General features: G+C 37.0%; 1 protein-coding gene across 3 annotated transcripts in view; it reads right to left on the bottom strand.

Moving 5' to 3' along the window:
• The window catches only part of FBN2 (fibrillin 2), a 181,082-nt gene that overhangs the window by 5,480 nt on the left and 153,406 nt on the right, over positions 1 to 22,196 (bottom strand). For all 3 annotated transcript variants that reach the window (XM_075447028.1, XM_075447029.1, XM_075447027.1), the window contains exons 42-61: positions 20,396 to 20,464; positions 19,747 to 19,872; positions 18,808 to 18,933; positions 18,272 to 18,397; positions 16,946 to 17,062; positions 14,916 to 15,041; positions 14,499 to 14,618; positions 11,076 to 11,201; positions 10,703 to 10,855; positions 10,068 to 10,133; positions 9,663 to 9,788; positions 9,437 to 9,556; positions 8,102 to 8,224; positions 7,550 to 7,681; positions 6,525 to 6,650; positions 3,968 to 4,174; positions 3,136 to 3,261; positions 2,413 to 2,535; positions 2,150 to 2,266; positions 1,358 to 1,486 (exon numbers count right to left, since the gene is read on the bottom strand). In XM_075447028.1, coding sequence (XP_075303143.1) covers positions 1,358 to 1,486; positions 2,150 to 2,266; positions 2,413 to 2,535; positions 3,136 to 3,261; positions 3,968 to 4,174; positions 6,525 to 6,650; positions 7,550 to 7,681; positions 8,102 to 8,224; positions 9,437 to 9,556; positions 9,663 to 9,788; positions 10,068 to 10,133; positions 10,703 to 10,855; positions 11,076 to 11,201; positions 14,499 to 14,618; positions 14,916 to 15,041; positions 16,946 to 17,062; positions 18,272 to 18,397; positions 18,808 to 18,933; positions 19,747 to 19,872; positions 20,396 to 20,464 — 2,484 coding nt within the window. The remainder of the gene's footprint in view (positions 1 to 1,357; positions 1,487 to 2,149; positions 2,267 to 2,412; positions 2,536 to 3,135; positions 3,262 to 3,967; positions 4,175 to 6,524; positions 6,651 to 7,549; positions 7,682 to 8,101; positions 8,225 to 9,436; positions 9,557 to 9,662; positions 9,789 to 10,067; positions 10,134 to 10,702; positions 10,856 to 11,075; positions 11,202 to 14,498; positions 14,619 to 14,915; positions 15,042 to 16,945; positions 17,063 to 18,271; positions 18,398 to 18,807; positions 18,934 to 19,746; positions 19,873 to 20,395; positions 20,465 to 22,196) is intronic.

The following is a 22,196-nucleotide window of genomic DNA, read 5'->3' as shown; positions in this document are numbered from 1 at the left end:
GTTTTCAAACCAGCTATGTAGTAGGACTAAGCTTTCAGTTTCTTGGAACATACTGAAGTGTCTGAATATGAGGAATACACATCAAATTTGGATGCAAGTGCTTACCTTTGCAATATAAAAAAAAAGCCATCTAAAAAGTCTCTGAGGTACATGTAAACAAAGGAGAAAACCATAAAGAAAAAACAAAATGTAAACCTCAAGTCACCTAAAATAGTGTCTGCTGTAAGAAATAAGTAAATTGTAAGTAGCCTAATTTGTCAGGTACAGTATGTAGTTCTAGTAGAAAATAAAAAATCATGCATGACATCACAGATTCTAAGTTACACTCTAGTTATCCACAGTTTGAAACAAATTCAATGGAATTGTGACGTTCCAAAGCCTGAGGTGCAGAAAACCATCACGCCAGGAACTGAAAGCTGTCCTTTTATCAGTAATGGCACATAAAGTAGTTCTGATGGGCTCGTTGTATATGTATCTTGTGAATGCTTTGATATGTATAATTTAACGTTTTGTTTTGTAGGTGCTGGGTAAATTACACAATAAGCATGTCTCTAGCTTATGAGAACAAAGTAATTGGACAGAAGATAATGCTTTCTAAAACTTCTGGCTGCACATATTCTCCGCTGTTACCCTAGAAATAGGCTCTAAATATAAATTCCTGTTTTAAATGCCGTATCAAGGTAGCTGACATTTTGAGATGTCATGAATTTGTGCACATATACCTCTGCATTTCTAATTCTCAGCAGTCAGATGGCCTAGTACTGCCTTTTAATTTCTTTGCTCAATATCTGAGGCCCACTGAAGAGTCTGGAGCTCTCAGACAAAGATTTTCTGACTTGGGCTGCCTTCTGGGCCAACACAGAGAAACATAGCTCACCAATGTAATTTGTGTTTTAACTGTTGTGAATTACCCTTCTGAAATGTGTATCTCTATGATAGAAGACTTAAAGTACAGAATTTAGAATGTACTCTTAGATACCCTCATGTGGGTAATTACAATTAGCTGAAACAAAAACTGTAGAGAGATTCTGCTTAGAATATATGAAAATGGAGAAGAAGAAAAACCTAGACTCTTAGATGCAGAAACATATGTGAAGTTGAAATGGCATCCTGGAAACAGTTGTTCAAGAGTTCAGCAAAAAAGTCACTTTTTATTCTAATTTGTGTAAAAATTACTCAGGCAGTATGTTCTTACATACAGTTATGCTTAATATTACTCAAATTCATTCCTTTTCTTTTTTTGGTATTTACTTTTACTATGGCTGGTGCTCTGTTTTATCTGTCTTTGACACCACAGGATTGACTAGACACAAAGTAAGGATTTGCATCATAACAAAATTTGACCTTTGCTTGTTACCTTCACAGTTCAACCTAGTAGAATCCAGAGAAAATCCCCTTTGACATTCACATGTAAAACTTCCAGGGGTGTTTTGGCAAATTCCTTTTGATCCACAAAGTGATGGCTGAGAACCACATTCATTGTTATCTTAAAAATGCAGAGGAGAGAGAAGAAGGTTGGCATACCTTATGGCATGATTTTAGACATGTTCCTATAACATTTCTTAAGAGGCCGAAATCCAGAGATACAACAGTTTGGTTCGAAAAGGTAGCTATTCATATTTAAATGTCAGATGACCTGACGACTCACGCAGAGCTATGGGTAATTAATAAATGGGAAGCGCAAGTTGGAATTCAGTTACAAGTGTGAAAGACCCACATAGTAATTGCTGACAGAGGAAAAATGCTGCACTTGTGTATTAGCTGAACTAAAACAGCTTCAGTTGGCAAGATTCATATGTTTAATATCTAAATACATCTGTATCTATTAAAAAAGAAAATGCAGTCTGTTTTTGTTTAAATACATTTTAAATTAGATTTTAATATTTTACACCTTTGTCTCCATGTGGTTATACTTAGAATATAATAACATGTATTAAATATGTACAACTGTTTACTAAGTAAGAAACTACAAATGGTGGATAGTCTCATTTCTTTAGCTATAATTTTTGCTTTTCAGAATCTGTTTTTTGGACTGCTGACGTTATTGCTCTGTATTATTACAGTTTATATAGAGCAAAAGAAATGAATGAGAATTGAGAATGTTGTTCTTACATTAAAATGGATACAAGAAAACTAATGTTTTTCTTACCAATACAAGCTGTGTGATGTTGTGTAAAACCAGGTGGGCATTTGCACGTGAAGCCTCCAAGGGTGTTGACACAGAGAAACTGACAATTATGTTGTTTGGTTTGACATTCATCAAGATCTGAAAATAAGAGATGTTGTTGTCTTCAGAAAATTCAACAAAAAAAAGAGGTCCGTTTAGTCTAATTTGATATCACACTTCTAAACTATTTCCTTTTAAGTCAAGGTGTAACAAAATTAAAAGTAACTGTGTATAACTTTCTTTACCTTTACATGTCTTTCCATTATCTTGAAGGATGTAACCCCGAGGACATGAGCACTGATAGCTCCCTTCTGAGTTCTTGCAGATAAAATTGCATGGTTTAGGAGACTGGGAGCACTCATCAAGATCTGAAGAAAGAAACCGTTAAGTATCTGTTGTACTGATTTCTTTGTCCGTCATTGAAGGGTCTTTTCTACACAGCACTACATTTAAGAGAAAAATGATTGTAGAAAAAGTCCCCAATTGACGTTTGTTCACAGGTCCTATTTCTTTCTCTGTGGACGTGTTGCTGTGGAGTTTCTATGGAGTTGCCACTGCAGTGAAAAACTCAGTGTCTTGAAAGAACCATATATTAGAATGACAGTGGCATTAGTATTCTCATCTGAGGACTAAGTATTTATCTTTGGGCATACTATGGTATGCTTATATGTGTTAACCTACAGGAAAGTGGGAAAATGTAGACCATGAAGTAATGAGCTGGTTTGTCAGTCAAAATAGTTATACAGCTGAAACGTATTTCAGTTGTCATTCTGTTGCAGGAGTATTGCCAGTACAGCTTTTTTCTCCATTTCCCCAAATGAAATACAAAAATAGAAGTGCGTATTAGGAAAAGAAAGATAGAAAAGAGATAGAGATAAAAAATGGCTTTGATACAAAGGTTTACAGAAGTTGATACCTCATTATATAGCAACTCAAAAATAACTGAGACTCAAGACGCTGAATCTTACCAATACAAGATGTGCCGCTTATGTCAGTGGTATAGCCAACTTTGCAAAAGCATCGGAAGGAGCCCATAGTGTTAATACACTGTCCATTTCTACACAGGTTGGGCATGACCATACATTCATCAATATCTGTACAGAAAATATTAAATATATCATCTTTTGGTTTTAAATTCAACTTTTTTCCTCTTTTCCATTTTTGCACAGTTCCTCATAATCATGCTTCTGATGGGAACTTCACCCTTTCTTTCTCTTTAAAAATGGATCTGAATTCAAAGTCAAACATACTTCAAATTTTCATTATTGTTTTTTGTATCAAAACTTTCCTGCTATTTCATTGGGTAATCAGGTTCCAGTTTTGCTAACTCAAAATACAAAACCCATAGCAGTAGAATTGAATTTTCTTATGACCAGTTAAATGATGTCAAAAAATTTTTCACTACAATTTAAAAATGTATGTTAGCTTCTGCTTTCTGCATGGAAATAGTAACTGCAAGGCATTCAGTGAGACTTTTGTTAGAGCAACTGTTGTCGCATTTGCCATGTATGCAACTTTTCAGCACACAAAAGCTTTGTGTTCTTTTTTAGATTTTAGTTACCGGCTGGTACCTCCTGTTTTAGATCCCAATCCTGAAAAATCTGCACAGCAGTAACTATTCTGGTTGCAGCTACTGTTTAAATGTGTTTTTAATTTCTGGTCTCTCAGCAGCACTTGAAAAATCAAACTGTTGTTTCACAGGAAATTCTTCGAAGAAACTTCAGAGGGAACTCTGCATTTTCTTAAATATGTGAGCATATTCTTTTCTCCTTTTGTGCCTCTTTCCATCCGTGAAAATACCTCTTCCATCTGTAGTATAGCCTGGTCCATGTGGACAGAGTTTCTTATACTGGGTGGTTCCGGGAAGTGGACAAAGCTCACACTGGTTACCCCAGCCCCGGCCTCCGTCACAGCAGCACTCAGATTTAGTGACAAGATTCCGGCTGCTTGAAGCCATCTGACACATTGTCTGTAAAACTTCAGCAAAGCAAAACCCTTGGCGATTATCTGTACGGAAGAAGTAGAGAGATCAAGTGAGAGTCGGAGACAGACATCTGATCCGTTAAGTACCTGATGTATCATTATTCTAGCTCCCTGTCAACATATACAACTACTAGAAGATTATTAGCAACCAGTCTGTGAAGTCTATTTTGATTTAGCCTTTCAGATTTGTGCCTTCTGATAATCCGCTGCCATTGCCCATGGGTTCCAGACATCCCTAAAGTTCAGCACCTGCATGAGTTAGATACAAGTTCTACTTCTACCAAAGTTGTGCCCTGGGGCATATCTGGTGAGCTTGCTTGACAGTAAAACAGGCTGCAGGCCAAACTGAGCTTCCACTTAAGCTGCCTATCTTTGGCTTGCCTGGAGTGACAGGAGAAGTTTGCTTTGTTTGTTTGTTTTACTGGCCAAAATAGCATGTCTGATCATCTACAACTATCCTGATGTATTTTAAATGACAAAATCCTTAGCACTTAAAAGTGTCTACGCAACTCAGTACTTTTTCAGTGGCACTCCTAGTTTCAGTTGGGGGAAAAAAAAGATATATGGCCTTACTGTTAATCTGTCCCTTTCTAATCCTATTTTCCTTAATTTTTGAACCTTCTGGTTAACATCTGTCAATCATATAAAGCAAAACTTCAGAGTCATTAAGCTCCTACAAGTTTCCTTCAAACAGACAGCTGAGGAGAGCAGAGATCCCAGCTTCCAGTGCAAATGGAAACTAAATTTTAGAGGTGATTCCAAATAGGCTACGTTACCTTATTTGCTAATCATGATGGAGACATTGCCAACTACAGTCTGACAGAAGCTTATGGTTTTAAATGAAAGTTTTAATTTTTTTCCTCTTAAAAGGTAGAAGTTAAAATCCTTCACATCCCTCAGAATGTGTCTATGTATCAGCACCTGGCTGACCTTCTCTTTTACAAGTATGAGGTGTAGAATCTGGACATTTCTTACGTGAATCAGGTGAAACATGAACTTTGGCTTTAGGCAAAGCTTACCCTGGGTGCCTGGTAATTTAACTGTTTACATAAAATAAAGCTGTCCTTACTGAAAGTGTCGGATGTATGAGACAGCATGTTTGCTGTAGTAATTTGCAAGAGTCAGCAGATTTCTCCTAGACAGGTACATTGTGCAGGTCTTTACGTACATTATAACTTGAAGAATATACAATGCTTAGTCTGCAGTTTGAGATGTGGAATAATTTGAATGTGAACAGAATATAAAGGTTTGCACAATATATTTAAAATAATGTTATCTAAGACTTAAGGTTTGTGCTTTAATTCTGAAGGAATACTTTGTTTCTCTCAGACTCATTTTTCATTGTAATTTCTGAACCAGGAAACCCTAAAGGAAAAGCAGAAATGAGGAAACTAACCCAAAGCATAGTCTTCTGAAAATAATAAGAAAATTATACATTAAATGTAAGAAAGCAATAAAGACCTCCAGGCAGGGTATTTCCTTGGCATTAATGACTGGCTGGGGTTAACAGACTGCAGCATCCTCTTCCCATCTGGTCTTAATCCTTACGAAACACCCTGCACTACCAAAGTTTTTGCTTTGCCATGAAGTCAGCACACTACTGATGACCACTTACAGGGAACTTGTTTTATAGTACTTATGTAAGATAATATACAAGTATTTTTGATGGAAGAATACTAATAAATACTTGTACAGTTTCAGTATTGTACAACACTTTGAAGTATCTACACCTGAAGAGTGGTCACGAAAAAGCAAGGCTTTGCAGTTCTGTTTGATTTCTAAAAAGGGATCAATTTTTGTAGTCCAAATTACAAGTCTGAACATACTGAAAAGGAAATATACACTAATAAATATAAACCCCTTCATCATCCTTTAATGTGCAGGCCTGTCTCAAAACTTTTTAATACATTTTGCAATTTTTTGGTGAAATCCTAGTATTTGTATTCATAATCACCATCTGAATTAAAAGTATAGAAAATTCAGAAGCCTAGTTGCAGTACTGCGGTGCTTAAGATCACATTCTGAATATGCCAGAACTTGATTTTGCTCTGCATCACATTTTCTGATCTATCTAAGGTGAATAAATTCTGCCTATTCTTTAAAAAAACCTGTATTTTGTCCGGATAGTGTTGCTCAGCACCATATATATGTCCTTTGGAATTCAGACACTTCTATGTTAGGCCCCTGATCGCTAGACTCAGCTGGCATTCTCAAGACACTCCATTCCTATCATTATTTAATACCATATAATTGTTTGATTAATAAGGATCATTATTTAATTTCTGTAGACATGAGAGCTGATACACACATAATTTACACTCTTCATCCTTTATACTTTAATGTAAGAAGAAATGTATATGAAAGAGGCATTTACCAAGACACTCAACGCCTGATGGACTTGACAGGAATCCTTCATTACATTCACATCGGTAGCTCCCAATAACGTTACTGCAACGACCATTTTCACAGATACCTGGCTTGCTGCGGCATTCATTTTCATCTTTACAAAAGTATAATAAAAAAAAATTAAAGAAATTGTTAAAAGAAAATATATCGGACTCATAGAATGCTTTAATTATTCTGCATAATATTTGCAAAATACTTGCAAGAAACGGAAAACCAACAACTGATTAAGCCTGTAAATGACTTTTCTGATAACACTGTCCTATTCCATTCCTTATGTACTGCATCCTAGAATGAAAGCTTTAATCCTTGTATGTTCTTTGCAACTTACAACAAGCGGGAAACGCAGCAGAGCAAGTTCATAGTCATAACTTTTACCTGGCAAGTAACATTTAAGTAAAATTGGAATACATGCATGATTTGAGTAACAAAGTACAATTTGCCAAAATGTAGCTATCGTTTACCCCTCAACTAACGGAGAAAATGATGGAGGAAAGCTTAAGGAAGTTTGCTTACTTACAGGATGGAGAATTATTTTTAATTATGACAGTTTCCACACCTTTCGATCTTCATGGCTTGTGTATGTTGCTTCAGAATCTTACAGTTCTAATTCTTTGAGGATTGCCATATTATTTATAAACAGTATTAATGTTAAAGGAAAAGTAACTTTTTATTTGTGATTATTTTGCTTCCTACTCATCAAATGAGGTTTCTTTTGTTTGGCAACTTCATTTTTTAAACGCAACAAGTATCTGAAAAACTTTCTGATTTTTGTTGTACAGCAAAAGGAACAAAACCAGAGTATTCCTTCTGAAACACTTAAGGGTCAAACCTTGAAACAAAAAAGAAAATTTCAGATGCTGGGCATCATTATCTATCATAAGTGTCCTTTACAAATTGTCATTTTCTATTTTACAATATCCATGTACAGATAATTTTTCATTTGTTGTCTTGTTTGTACTTCTGTAGATGTCTTCTTCCCTTCCTAAGCTTTACCTGTGCAGCCTTCTCCATCAGGCCTCCGGGTCGTTCCAGGGGGACAAATGCACATGAAGGTACCAATCAAATTTTTGCACATCATGCCTCTCGATTCGCAGTCATGGAGACCTTCAGCACACTCATCTAGATCTAGAAAAAAAGATTTATATATTTTGTGTTTGAACTTCCTTCCAATAGCTTCAGTTATGAAGACAACTAGCACTTTCTCAAGAAAAAGGACATACAGATTTCCCTAACTAACAAGCACTGAAGAAAAATTTGAGCACTGTGCTTAATTGCAGTTGTCTTAATCTTTGTTAGCTCTATCATCCTGTCATGTTAAAGATGAACTTCACCATTGTGACCTTCTTGGTTTTACAATCCCCATCAAGTGGTACACTTGATAAAAACACTAGATACGGGTCTTACATGAGTTCTGAAACAGAAAATCATCATCTGCTGGGCTGTTTGCTACACTCCACTGAGCTGAATGCAAGATGCACAAATATTTGGATTATGCTTTGGCCAGTACAGGGTGATGAAAGTTGGGCAAACGTTTTCGGTAATTACCTTTGCACATCTTTTGGTCTTCTCTTAGTTCATAGCCAGCCGGACATGTGCATTCATAGAAACCGTAAGTGTTGATACAACGAAAAGCACACAGCAAGGGATTCTGAGCACACTCGTTTATATCTGAATGGAAAGGAACAAAATAATTGTTCTCCACTAAGTTTTAAAACAATCACCAAGCAGGTTTTCTTATACTCATGCTTTTCTTGTCCGATAAAAAGTATCAGAAATACAGTAATTCAAACCAGAAACTTGGACATTTGGTTTAGAGTAGCCTGAGAAAACGGAAGAAAGCTCTGCTTAAAAATAATGGCATAATAAATATGGAACTACTTGAGCTCAGAATGACAAGTTGGGACAGGTCTATTTCAGATTTTTATTATATGATCTTTTTTAATGCATTTTTGTGTGATGAAATACTAAAAAAATGAGTTCTTGCTTCAGAAAGCAACCTAATTATGATTCATAAAAACCAAAATTTGTGAGAAGCATCCTGATCAGCATCCGACGAGAGTAGAATGGCTGCAAACAAATCCCATCCTATGGAAAATAAGAGGTACCTAATGAAACTAATAGAGGATTAGTTTAAAAGCAATGAAGAAAATACTTCTTTAAGTAGTAAGAGTAGCGACATTCCTGATCTTGCTGCCACGAGGCTGTGGAGGCAGATGGTACCAGCAGATTCAAGATGGTACTAGACAGAGTCTTGGACAACAGATCCGTAAGTGGATATTAAAGCCACTCTGCAGGGATGCATCCCCCAGTTTACATCATACTTTACCTATATCGTCAGCTCTTGTATCAGAGGAGAGAACTGCAGAAAGCTGTTAGTCATGCTTGTATGCTGAAATAGCATTTCATCTGTGAGGGATGAAATAATGGACTAGATGTACCAGTGGTCTGATTTCAGTTTCTTGCGTTCAGTTTAAAACTCACTCATTACTATAACTGTGATGAGTGGGACAGTTCATAACTGCTCTGCCTCAGTTATGAAAAATGCTCTGCAAATTCAGGCATTTTTGCCAAGGTTAGCTGTACCGTTTATGAGGGTAAATTGGGGGCTCAGCAGTTACTTTTCCCTGACCCTGCTTCTCCTTTCCAACAAACAGCTGAATAACGTAACATGCCACAACATGCAGTTTGGGAAATCCTGTGATTTGCTAAAAATACTGCTTAAATCAACTCAGGACTTCTTTTTTAATGACATATTTCAAGCAGAGAAACTTTTTTTCCTCCTATTTATTACAGCACGAAAGGCCTGATTAATAAAGTAATTTGAATATTGAGGACTGGACGAAAACTAAAGAACAAAAAAAAATAAAGAGGACAAGTTACCTTCACAATTCATCATTGGGCCTGGCTCAAATCCTTCATGACAGTTGCACTCAAAACTGCCGATTACGTTAGTGCACGTACCGTTTCCACATGGGTTGCCAATGGAACATTCATCAGTATCTGTATATAATGAATAAATGTAAACTGAAGAGAACTGGGACACATTTCAAATTGTGTTTTAAATCCAAGTGTTACAATTCTTATAATTTATGAAATATGGACACACCGATGCAATGTACTCCAGTGTAATCTAAGTTGTATCCCATGGGGCACTCACAGCGGAATGATCCATCAGTATTGATGCAGTGACCATTTGAGCAAATCCCTGGGCTTTCAAGGCATTCATTGACATCTAAAAAGCAGGAAGATATTAGCAACCACTTCGCTGATTCACTTCTGTATCGTCTTAAAAAACCATTTTAAAAAAGCTGAGTGCCCTGTTCTGTTTGTCTCTAGCCATCCAACTTCAAAAGTAATCTTTATCTATCATTTCCTAATGGTCCACATTTATTAAAGATCAGCCTTTTGTCACTTGGGGCTGTGGTGAGTAAGCCATCACATACTATAATATCCAAGTCTAGTTTTAAGTATAAATACACTTTTTTTAATTAACAGGAAAAAGAATACCTACCTTCACGTGTATCATCAATTCCAGGAATAGTTCCATGACCATATGGACACAGGTCCTGAAAAGCAACTGTAGAGGTATGTTTTAAAAAAAAATAGTGAGTGAGAGAAAGAACCATAACAGATGCTTAAAGCCATCCAAAAATCTTCTATATCACATTTTTCACAACTGTTTACCATTTAAATCACAGTCATTACACTCTCTTGCCAGATGCAAAAGTACCATTGTCTGTAGGTCGGGGAAGCAGCACTAGAACTCAAGCTTCTGTGTGTGCATGCTTGGTGCCTTCCCCTTTCTGCACCTGGAGAAAACCAAGAACTGAAAACTGTTGATTACTTCAGGGATTCTTGGCACTGTCCCATTTTGCTCTTCTCTTTTGCCTAAAGCAGGGTAGATCTACTGATGGAGGCTACTAGTTCTTTTCTCTGCAGAGCAAAAACAACTCAGTACTGCTCCTTTTTTTGTGGTTTCTTCTATTTAATTTTGTTCCTTTTGGTGATGTGAAAATGGTTCTAGAAAATGCCGTAAGAGAGAATGCCAAAAAGATCTCTACTTCTAATGATCAAAAAGGTACAATACAAATGTGTTTTTCCTTTTCTCCTACCTAAAAAGGCTTTATTTTATATCTTGATGTGTACCTTCTTCTTCCTTTGGACAGAGCTCACAGGGATCGCCCCATCCTTCTCCCGGCATTTTACTGCAGCAACACTTTGCCTTTGTGGTGTTGAAAGCCTTTGGCACTGAGCACTTCCCATTCTCAAAGTTAGTGAAACAGAAGCTCTGGCGAGTATCTAAAAAAGAAAATGCAGTTATGTAGAGCTAGCACCTCCTAGCTGGTTAGCTGATGACTGTCTAGCCCTGAAAGGAATAATGTTAGGCCTGTATTTTTCACACTATTTTAAAAGCATTTCCCAACCCTCATAAGGACATAGTTTAGAAGTTATTACTCATTCTACAGGGTATCTGTTACCTGTTACAATAAGTTACTACATTCCTTAATCTCTAACTTACCAAAACATCTCCGTCCATTATCGGATAGCACAAAACCTGTAGGACAGATGCACTGGAAACCTCCCGGAGTGTTTGTACAAGAGCCAAAGAGACAGATGTTGGGATCCTCATTACACTCATTAATATCTGTAAATTAAAGGAGAAAAGGTTCACTGTAACCCCATTGGCTATGAATTCCTTGGTTAAGAAAGAATGTTTATTTATTTATTTAACTTCAGCAGTTATTGGTGTTCCTCCAGTAAAGCACCCAAAAGACAAAGTAGCCTGAAGGTTCAACTATTTCAAATTAAAGCGTTTCACTGGCATGCACCTTCCTGTCCAAATACCATTCTCCGCTCTATGTCATATTTATAATATAAACATGAAATAAATGCTTTCAGACTGAAACAGAGGATAAGATACATTTTTTATAAGAAAAATATTTTTTGTAAACATAAAACATACAAAGATGATTTTTTGAAAATCTATATGTTGGGGGTTCTTTGTAATTGAAGGTGGGCTTTTTTCATGCTGATTGACTGATTCTTGAACTGAAACTATAGCTAGTTATTAGTAGAGGGAGGCCTATGGTTATATTTGTATATTAGATCTATATATATCGGTCGTCCACAGCCACTCTTGACATGTTATTTAAAATTTTCTCCTTTTCAATTGCATAATTTAGAATATATTGCTATAAGTAATAAAATGTGAGATTTATTTTTTTTAAATACAGATCTTTTTATAACTAATAAAATCTTAAACCAAAATCATAGAGGACTTAATATAAACACCAGGTGCCTGTAAAATAGTGCTGCTCAAACAGGCTGCATATCCTGCATCTATATAGACAACAGAGTAAGAACAGTAATTCATTAAGAGACCTTTAATTTTTCATATCTTTTAACTATATTTTAATTGTTTCTATTCTGCAAATACTGACAGAAGATATAAGGCTCCTTGCTAAAGTAATTTGTAAATGTAATTATAATTTAATGAATTCTGAAGTGTATTTTAATAATCTCCAAAGCTATACCTGCAGTACAACCCCTCCTGAGTCTTTCAATATGGGATTTTAAAAGAACCATCATAGAGACCTATGGCTGTATAAGCGTTCTACAATAATACCCATATTGATCTTCAAGTGTAGGTAGCAAGAGGTATTCTCCATGAAAGTAAGCTTAATGGACGTTGAGTCACAAATTTGTGGCGTCATTTTTCCTGGTAATTTGTTGGACTCTCTACTATACTGAATCTTAGAAAACTGACCTGTATTTAGCAGATAAGGAAAGAATGGAAATACAGCCTGTATTACTACAAAAATGTAAGGGGAGTGATGGAAGAAGTAACGTAGTTAAAGATTCTGTGATGTCACTTCTGAAAAATAATACTCTGAGTCCTATTTTCAGAAGTTACTATTAGGTATAGGACATGAACAAACCACCGTAGCATGATCTGGCATATGACCTAACTCTGCAGTAGCTTCCCAAGGACAGGGTCTTACTATGTGAAGCATTTTAAATCAGCTTATTTCAGTGAAAAAAAAGTTAATTAATTTCCTAGTTAGTGTGGCAGTTACAAATATACAAAGCTCAGCAATTCAGCTGCATTAGTGGGATAGAAAAACTGCTCTTTTGAAGTACTGATTATTACTGTAATGAATGGCTTGGAACTACTGGAAGAAACTCTTTTTGTGGACATGATGAACAGGTGACTAGCTGGACTGTGGAAGTAAACGAGTCTTCTCCCCTCTGTTCCCATAAAATGAAAGGAAATACATGAAATGGATAGGTGAAAACTAAGCACTTTTCTGTGGCTCCCATCTGTTTTGGTTTCTTCTGCGTATAATCACCCTGAACTCAAAAAGTAATCTAGCCATTGCCAACCTTCACATTACAGACAGAAGCAATGAATCCTTATAAAGCTGTTAGCATAGAAGATAAAATAGAAAGTAATGGGGAACGTATGTTGCAAGAGCTGTTGTAACATTAATCAAAGTATTAGTAGAATCACACATGATTATCTAGGCATTTTCTAGTAACTTTAGCTGCAAATTTTCTGGACACATGGCAGAATGAAGAAAAGGAGTGCAATTAAGTCCCTTTAACTCAATTCGGGCAAAAATCTGTTTGGCAGTCACTGATGCTTTCGAAACCATCACCAGATTCTGTCAGGACACTAAAATGACCACAAACAGTGATATTCCTGTAAAATCAAAAGCTTTCATTTTAAATTGATGATTTTACAACTGTAAGTGATGTGAATTCATCTCAGACATAACTGCTAATATGGAAACAGCAGCTGCCAAAAGAAACCATGAAGTTGACAGGCAAACTGAATGTGGTGGCATGACACAAATGGATGAGAGAACTCTGGGGCTTAGAAAATATATCCTATTGTTCAAAAAGGTTCCTGTGATCCAGTTCCTGCACCCATATAGATCAGGTGGCTAAAGGCCAAATCTTGTCGTCTTCACCACTGTTTTCTTCAGTCCATAGAAGGACAAGCTCATTTATTATTGAGAGTTATTTGGATCAATGTGTGTCTGAGGTGTCACAGCAGCTAACTTCAGTCATTTAAGCTGAAAACCATGCTTCTTAGTACAGTCACAGTGGAGAGACAGGTGCTTACTCTGTCCTCTGACCATGCAGAAACCTAAGGCTTCTAGGTTAGCTACCTAAAATGGGTTGTGTGCACCTTCCTTGCCAGGTACCCCACACAGTTACTTTACATGCCCAATAAATTCACAGTAGTCCCTGTGCTCCGTGCTTTGTTCTGCTGGAGAAGGGAGTCGTAACTTTCATTTATTTCTCATTCTCTGCCACACCAGATCTGAACTCATTGTGTGACATCCAGCTCCCGAATGATATTCAAGGCTTAGAACGAGGCTTATATGAACAAACAAGAAGATGCAAACTGATGAAAGGTCTGGTCTATCCTCTTCCTCCTTCTGTGACTCTTAGCACTCAAGAGACATATTCAAAATACGAACCAGAAAACAGTGAGAACCAGCTTAAGCAATTGCTCCCATAAGCTCCACAATTTTATCAAGATTTTTAAACTTTATAGCGCTCTGAAACTACAAGCTTAGTTCGTGCATTAATTGTCAATAATTACCTTTCTGTAAACACTATATAAATCCAGCATACAAGTTGTTTTATGAATATTTAAAATAAAAAAGTGAAAGATAAAATATCATTTTTTTAAAAAGTACATATTTTTGTTTGCATTAGTGAAGACGTTAATGTACAAAATATCATGCCTTCAGTTTTTAAAACCTCTTCCTGAAGACTTTTCCTATGTACTTGTTCTCTGTCACCATGATTTTAAGCTGGGCAACATGCACAAACATTAAGAGTGTACAACTACCTTCCATAAAATTAGAAACACATACTTTTTCTAATTTTTAAATTGTTCAGAAGCAACAATTACAACTTGCCTTACCAATACAACTTTCACTTTTTACTTCATATCCTGGTGGACAGATGCATCTGAATAATCCTTCCAAATTTTGGCAGGTACCAGGAGAGCATGAACCGGGTAGCGCCACACATTCATTAGTATCTTTGGAGAGTGGATGGAATCAAGAAGGGTTTAGAATCATGTAATGCTTATGGTAACAAAACAGGATTATTCATGAAAAAGACTGTAGGATTCTTTTCTAATTTTCTTTTCCTAAGGCATTTAAATGCTTGAAATTCAACAGCTATTCCAAAACCTAGTTACTTCTACTGTGTTTTCATTAAAGTAACTTTTTTTTTTTTTGGTACTTAGAAAGTTAGACTGTTGTCCCTCTAGATGGGAATGAATAGTTTAATTTTTTCAACTCATCAGTACTTTAGCATGCAGTATCGTACATACCAATGCAATTCTTGCTATCTAGAGTAAGTTCATATCCTTCATTACACAAACATTTGAAGGAACCAATTTCATTGAAACACCGTCCATTTCTGCACACCTGACCAAAGGAACTGCACTCATCGATATCTGTAAAACAAACACAATAAAACCCCAGAAGAGAGAGTTTAGTCCCAGCATAGCATATGCAGTATGCTATAAACACACTCAAGTTGAAATATGTATTTCTATGGAAAAGGCAAATCTTGCAGCAACAAGGAAATAACTGACAGCTAGTTGAAAGTACCTCTTGCTCAAATGCATTAAGGTGTATGTTCTATTTAAAGAACTCTTTTTTTAATAGGGTATTATAATTTTCAAACTTGCAGCATTACCTCAGCTACTGCACCTGGAGACACTGAATTACTGCCAAGTGACTGTACTATACTAACTCCAGACACAGAAAAGAAAATGCTACATGGAAAGTTCTGGATTTTATCTGGATTTATAGACGCTCAATTTTCCTCCTAAAACCTGCGTGTCATTTTCAAATTTTGGAATACGTCATTGGTTTTCTGCAGGATGATATTCTCCTTCATAACAGTTCTGAAAATGAGGTTTGAAAACGCTTATTAGTTTGTAGAATTACTTTAATAATGCAGACTTCAAGGAGCACTGCCTAAGGAGAAATACAGATGACAAAGTGTCAGGTCAAAATAAATGAAAAGGAGATTGGATAAGCATCATGGTGTAAAAACAACTTATGCTTTGCTTTTTTAAAATACTTTAATTTGAATGACGAAGACTAACATCAGTTTTACTGACGAGGTTTTAGTCGTCTTCAGAAGCATGAAGTACTAGCTCCTGAAAAAGAGGTACTTTCTGCTTCAGCCAACACAGCCATGCCTGTGTTACTAGTTTATTCCACAGTGCATTTCTTCTGTGTTACACCTCTACAAGCAGAAGTATCTCCAAAGTATTATACTGGGATGGGCTAAATTGCCTTTGAATGACTGGGATAGTTTGGAAGAAAGCCCTGAGGCCCTCCAAGCTAAGAGGAGTGCTAACAAAAGGCCAAGTCTGTGAGTCAGTCTGGGTTCCTTGGCCTTCTTGAAGGCACAGCCTGGAACAGAGGTGCTGGATGCTCCTGGAAGTAGATTGGCAGCTACACTGCCAAGGGAAAAAACCTCCTTGGCAAATAGTGCCATTCTTAGGCAGCAGTTTCTTCTTACTTGAACAAGTTTTTAATTTTCTCTTTCCTGGACAAGGATAGGATTTAAAATACTTATTTAAGATGTTTTAGTACTCTCCTGAACCAGAAAGAAACCAATAGACTTTGTGCTGTTTTCCTTCTGTAGTAGGAAGGAACGTTAAACCTTCTTCTTTGGCTTACGCTCTGCACAAAGGAGAGGATCTCCAGAGACTTACAAGCCTGATCTTCAGCCCAGGAAGATTTTAGTTGCTGTATCAAAAGTATCCACAAATTGTCCCAAACCATCAGATAATCTGGTGTCCTGGCTTTAGACAACAGGAAACAGCAATGCCTGTATAAACTCCGTATAAGCAGAGCTCATCTATAGGAGAGCAGGTCTGGTAGATTAGTTGCACTGGTTTTCTACTGCTGGTCTGCTTCCTCTTTCACACTCTGTGCAAGTGTAAAGTCATAAGGTGAAATAAAGAAATGATTTCAAATTCATGAGGCAACACTGGTGGTGTGATATGATATGTGCTTATTGTGAGTGGTGCCTACGGACAGTGCCAGTAGTCAAGGTCAAGTGCTGTAATTACCCAGGAAATGTAATGCACATGAGGGCTGCACTAAAATGCCAGTGAACTGTAAGGTTGCCCCACTGGTCCACAGATTTAGGGTTTACATTATCTCAAGATGGACAGTAAAAAAAAATTTAATTATTTTAAAAATGATAGTAATGATTGACCTCCAGGGCTGGTAACAGCATCAGTTACTGCACTCTGTTTGAGTTTTAACTATACACCATCCTCCCTGGCATACCAAGCCAGCAGCATGAAAACAAAGTTTGGATTATATCACCTACCCATACAATCATTATTATGAGTTAATTCAAATCCTGGATAACACAGGCAGTTATATGATCCAACTGTGTTTTTACAAGTTCCATTTCCACATGGATGGCGTTCACATTCATCAACATCTGTGAAGAGAAACAAAACTGTACTTGGGAACTGATTTTTCCAGGTATGTGTTAATGTGTTATCTGTGCACAGTGACAATATTCTAAACCTCATTCTCTCCTTTCATCTGGCACATTTTCTATTTGTATTACTGATTTTTACAGCTTCTGGGTACACATACGAAAATGTCACATGATGCATCTTTTATATGTATTTTAAAATAAAAGATACTGTTACATGCAAAGATAAAAGTACATGCAGGTGCAGCATCTCAAAGCATTCTGTCTTTTTGTCTCCCATACTAACATTTCTTTATTTCTTAATGTACACTAGTGATCAGAACTTAGTACAAAGGACTGAGCATCACAGCCCTGGAGCTATCTCAAATTTTATGTAAATATTTTACTCTTAAGCCCATGAAAACCTGTTGAAAATGCTCTATAAAGGAGTTTTGTGTCATCGTTCACAAGTCAATTTATATATATAAATATACAATGTCAATACTATATCCAGAATTATATCAACTGCTTATAAACTCTTGGAAACATCAATTTCTAAAAGGCACTAAAATTCAATGTTTCCTGCTGTGTGTTTCAGTAATTTCTGGAGTTTCACAGGGATCTGGAAGGTATTGAAGTCTTGTTCTCCTAGTTCTTGTGGACTTTCTGAAAAGTTTTATTTATTTACAGAAGACAAATATTTTGTCATATCGATCATTTACATAACCTGTCATTGTCTAGATTTGTATTTCATACTATGAGATTTTTAGAATTAGTTTTAGAATTATTGAAGTTACTGTTTTGAGTAACCAGGCCCTCAAAATTTTGCATTGTTAGCACAAGTCACTTTCCTACATATCCTCCTCAGATGGTTTGAGAAATGTGGTTTAGTCCCAATATAAGAAGACTCAAGGTGTATATGAATATGTAATACAATGTGAAAAGGTTTTAAATGTCTGCTTAAAGTTGAAATCGGAACACACCTATGTTATAGAAGACACTGAACTTCTCTACCTATCTATAGAGAGGTATCTTTGAGAATACTGTGATTTTTTCCCTCAAACTATTATATCCACTCCAAGGACAACTTCACATACTTTATTCACAAAAATCCAAACCCCTGTGAATCAGTCTTTCAGTGTCACTATAATCTCCTCAAAAATTTAGACTCATCTCCTCCCCTTTAAAACAAACAAACAAACCACATGCAAAAGCATTTATTTTCCATACCCATGCACATCGTCTGGTCTTGGGATGCCTTAAAACCATTGTGACATATGCACTGGTAACTCCCTTGCATGTCCACACACAAACCATGACTGCAAACATTAGGAATTTCCAGACATTCATTGCGATCTATAACAAAAATATAAAACAGATGGTATACATTATTGACTTTTATTATTCACTCATTTTACACAAACATGTTTTTACAATCTGTTATTATTATAAAGACCAGACTCAAAACTATGCATAACTAGAAATGAATCATAACAAAACTTCATTTTATAGGAACTTCTTGTCTGCACACCTCAAGGTCAAAACTACTGTTAGGATTTGGTTGATACATCCAGAACGTTTAAAAATTTTACCCTGTCTTTTCTTCTGTTCTACAGAGAAACAGTAAAAACCGTTCCATAAAACAACAGAATATGCAAGGTAACAGAAAATACATTATGCTTTTACCCTTCGAGACAGTCATGCACATACCACTGACTAGGTACAAACAGGTTCAAACAGACAAGAAAAGTCAACTGATTTCTTACCAACACAGGCACCATTGGGTGAAAGTTTAAAACCAGCAGCACATTCACAGCGGTAGCTACCAGGACTGTTGATACAGTCTGCATTTCTCTGACAGAGATTGTCTCCGTTGCTGCACTCGTCAATATCTGAAATACCAAGAGTCACAGTTCAGACAACAGAAACCACCAGACAGTTACTTCTGCCTAGAATTTAGACTGTATTTTCCATTTTGTGCAAGACAAATCTTTTGTCCTCAACAAAGCAGGAATATTTTGACCTTCAGCCTCCTGTGCTGTAAATATAAATGAAAATCAATACAACTTCATCCATAACACACTTTTTGGATGAAGCAGGATCCTATGAATCCAACTTCCTACACATTGAAGTGGCTTTGCAGTTTTAAATGTCTGCCTAAAGAAATTAAGTTTTTGTATTACAATATGTTCCTCTTTGCCTCTGAACTGAAATGGCAAGTGGCACAGTTTGTTAACTTTTTAAGGTGCATGTCAGCACAAGATCCTTGAATACCAAAGACAAAACTCCTTTCGACTTCAGGACACACAAAATTTCACTATTCACTTCTGTGAGTATCTCTGCCTATAAAACTGTAGGAGAACAGACACAAGATGGAAAAAGCATAGGAAACTTTTCTTTGAGAAGTTTTAAGAATTAAATTTTCTCCCTAAAATAAAATAAAATTAAATAGAAGCATTACACTTACTTCCTATTTAGGACTCAGTGAATTGCTTGACACAAAACTGTTATAAATTTTATTAAGTGCATGTGCATATGTATTAAAGACAAAGACATCACAAAGTGATCTATAGACTTGAGTCCTACAAACAACCTCATAGTCTGTCTCTTAAATTTTGAAAAATGTGTGAATTAAATGTTGCCCTTCCTTTTAAAATAAGCATGCTTATGGGGGCTAAGCAGAAAACAACATCATTTCAAATCACCTTCACAGACCAAGAGCAGGTCATTGTAGCTGAATCCAGTCGGGCATTCACAGCGGAAGCTGCCAATCTGATTGATGCAAACACCATTTGCACAGATTCCTGGGATTTCCTTACATTCATCAATGTCTGAAAGTGAGATGAGCTAGTCAAAGTACAGTACTTCATGGTTTTACTTACTGCTTGGATTATCAATTTCATTGTGCTAAAAACTGAGTTAAGAAGTTCCTTTTAATCTACAGAAGTTGTATACAGGATATAAATCAAAACATACGCCCATTATGAGAGAAAATAAACTATGTGAAGTTAAGGAAGTGATCAGAGTTATACTAAATATTAGACAAGATGCAGAACTGTTACAAATTTGCAGATAAGCCCCACATTTTTGAAGCCAAAACCTTTTATCTTACCAATTAAAACTCAGTGAACTAGGATGGACTGTGAGCAAGAGATCATAACAAAATGTAGAAATAAAAAAATACACATCAGACATATTTTACACAAAAATTGGTCTCACAATTAATGTCACCATTGTAACTCCACATGGAAATTAGAATTTTATTTTATGAAATGTTCATTTTGGTATCATTATAGAGCTGCAACAATCTTAGGAAAAACAGTTTTCAGTTAAAATAAGTTTAGTGAAACTTACCAACAGCTTTTCCAGTATGAATATCAAAAGTGAAGCCAGGAATATTGCCACATATGTTCTTGAATTCAGCTACAGCAAAATAGAGAACAATGCGTTTTTAGTGAATATTTACACATCTCCCAAGAACTACTTGTAGTCTTCTCAGCTTTTAAAGAGCTGATACAAGCCAAATCTACTCAGAAAAGCCACGGCCTCCTGTACAAATTGTACTGAAAAATCAGATTGTCAATAAATGAATTCAAACTGAAACACTACTACATACTTCTCTTTTCTCAAATCTTTGCAGACTTCTGCACATGAGTAAATGTCTGGCTTGAGAAAGCAGCACTTCAGTTTTTGTTTTAAATAGAACTCCTTAACTTACCTTTTAAAGCTTATTCCTGCTTTCTAGACATCTGTAGAGAGAATCTGCAGCAACAGTTTCAGAGAGGAGAAATAAATGTAAATTACCAGTACCTAGCCTTCTTTGATGATGCTACCTCTGCTCTTTTCTGCAGATTACTGCAGTTTAGTTCAACTAAACTGTAGAGCAGAATGGACACTCTGCTTTGAAAAAAAGATGCTCAAAAAAAGAGCGTTGTTTTAGTATGCTTATTTTATATCCTTTTTTCCAGAGCATCCTGAGGATTGGAAATGCACACTTACAAAGTGTAAAATCAGTAAACCCATGGTTTTCCAGGCAAAGTGTATGAAGTTGAGTGTATTTGCAACATACAGAGTAAAATTTCTAGCATGGAAACTATTAATTATTGCAGGATGTAAGAAATAATCATTTATTTAAAAAAAGCATTTCTTCTAAAGCATGCAGTAGGTATGTTCTGGGTTTGCGTGGCACGGTTTTGGTAGCGGGGAGGCTATAGGGGTGGCTTCTCTGAGAAGCTGCCAGAAGCTTCCACCGTGTCTGATCGAGTCAGTGCCAGCTGGCTCTAAGATGGACCTGCCGCTGGCCAAGGCCAAGCCAATCAGTGATGGTGGTAGCGCCTCTGGGATAACACAGTTAAGAAGGGGAAGAAAAAAACTCTGCAGGAGAAACGGCAGGGTAGAGAGAGGAGTGAGACAATGTGAGAGAAACAACTCTGAAGACACCACGGTCAGTGAAGAAGCAGAAGTGAGGAGGTGCCTGAAATGTCGGAGCAAAGAGCTTTCCCTTCCAGCTCGTGATGAAGACCATGATGAGGCAGGCTGTTCCCCTGCACTCCATGGAGGTCCATGGTGGAGCAGATCTCCACCTGTAGCCGTAGAAGGGACCGCAAGCCAGAGCAGGTACATGCCTGAAGGAAGCTGTGACCCTGTGGGGAGCCCTGCGCTGGAGCAGACTCCTGCCAGGGCCCGCAGATCCATGGAGAGAGGAGCCCACGCCAGAGCAGGTTTGCTGGCAGGGCTTGTGACCCTGTGGGGACCCACGCTGGAGCAGACTGTTCCTGAAGGACTGCACCCTGTGGAAGGGACCCACGCTGGGGCATGTCATGAAGAGTTGCACCCCATGAGAAGGACCCATGCTGGGGCAGTTTGTGAAGAGCTGCAGCCCGTGGGAAGGTCTCATGTTGGACAAGTTTGAGGAGAACTGTCTCCCATGAGAGGAACCTTCACGCTGGAGCAGGGACAGAGTGTGAGGAGTCCTCCCCCTGTGGGACAAGGAGCAGCAGAGACAGTGTGTGATGTAACCCCCATTCCCTGTCCCCCTGTGCCGCTCAGGGGGAGGATGGAGAGAAACGGGATTGAAGCTGAGCCCAGGAAGAAGGGACGGGTGGGGGAAGGTGTTTTAAGATCTGGATTTATCTCTCACTATCCTATTCTGATT

This window comes from Opisthocomus hoazin, chromosome Z (assembly GCF_030867145.1).
Source record: "Opisthocomus hoazin isolate bOpiHoa1 chromosome Z, bOpiHoa1.hap1, whole genome shotgun sequence".
Classification (NCBI taxonomy): domain Eukaryota; kingdom Metazoa; phylum Chordata; class Aves; order Opisthocomiformes; family Opisthocomidae; genus Opisthocomus; species Opisthocomus hoazin.
The sequence above is the reverse complement of the archived record's forward strand: the minus strand, read 5'-3'. Positions and strand labels throughout refer to the sequence as shown.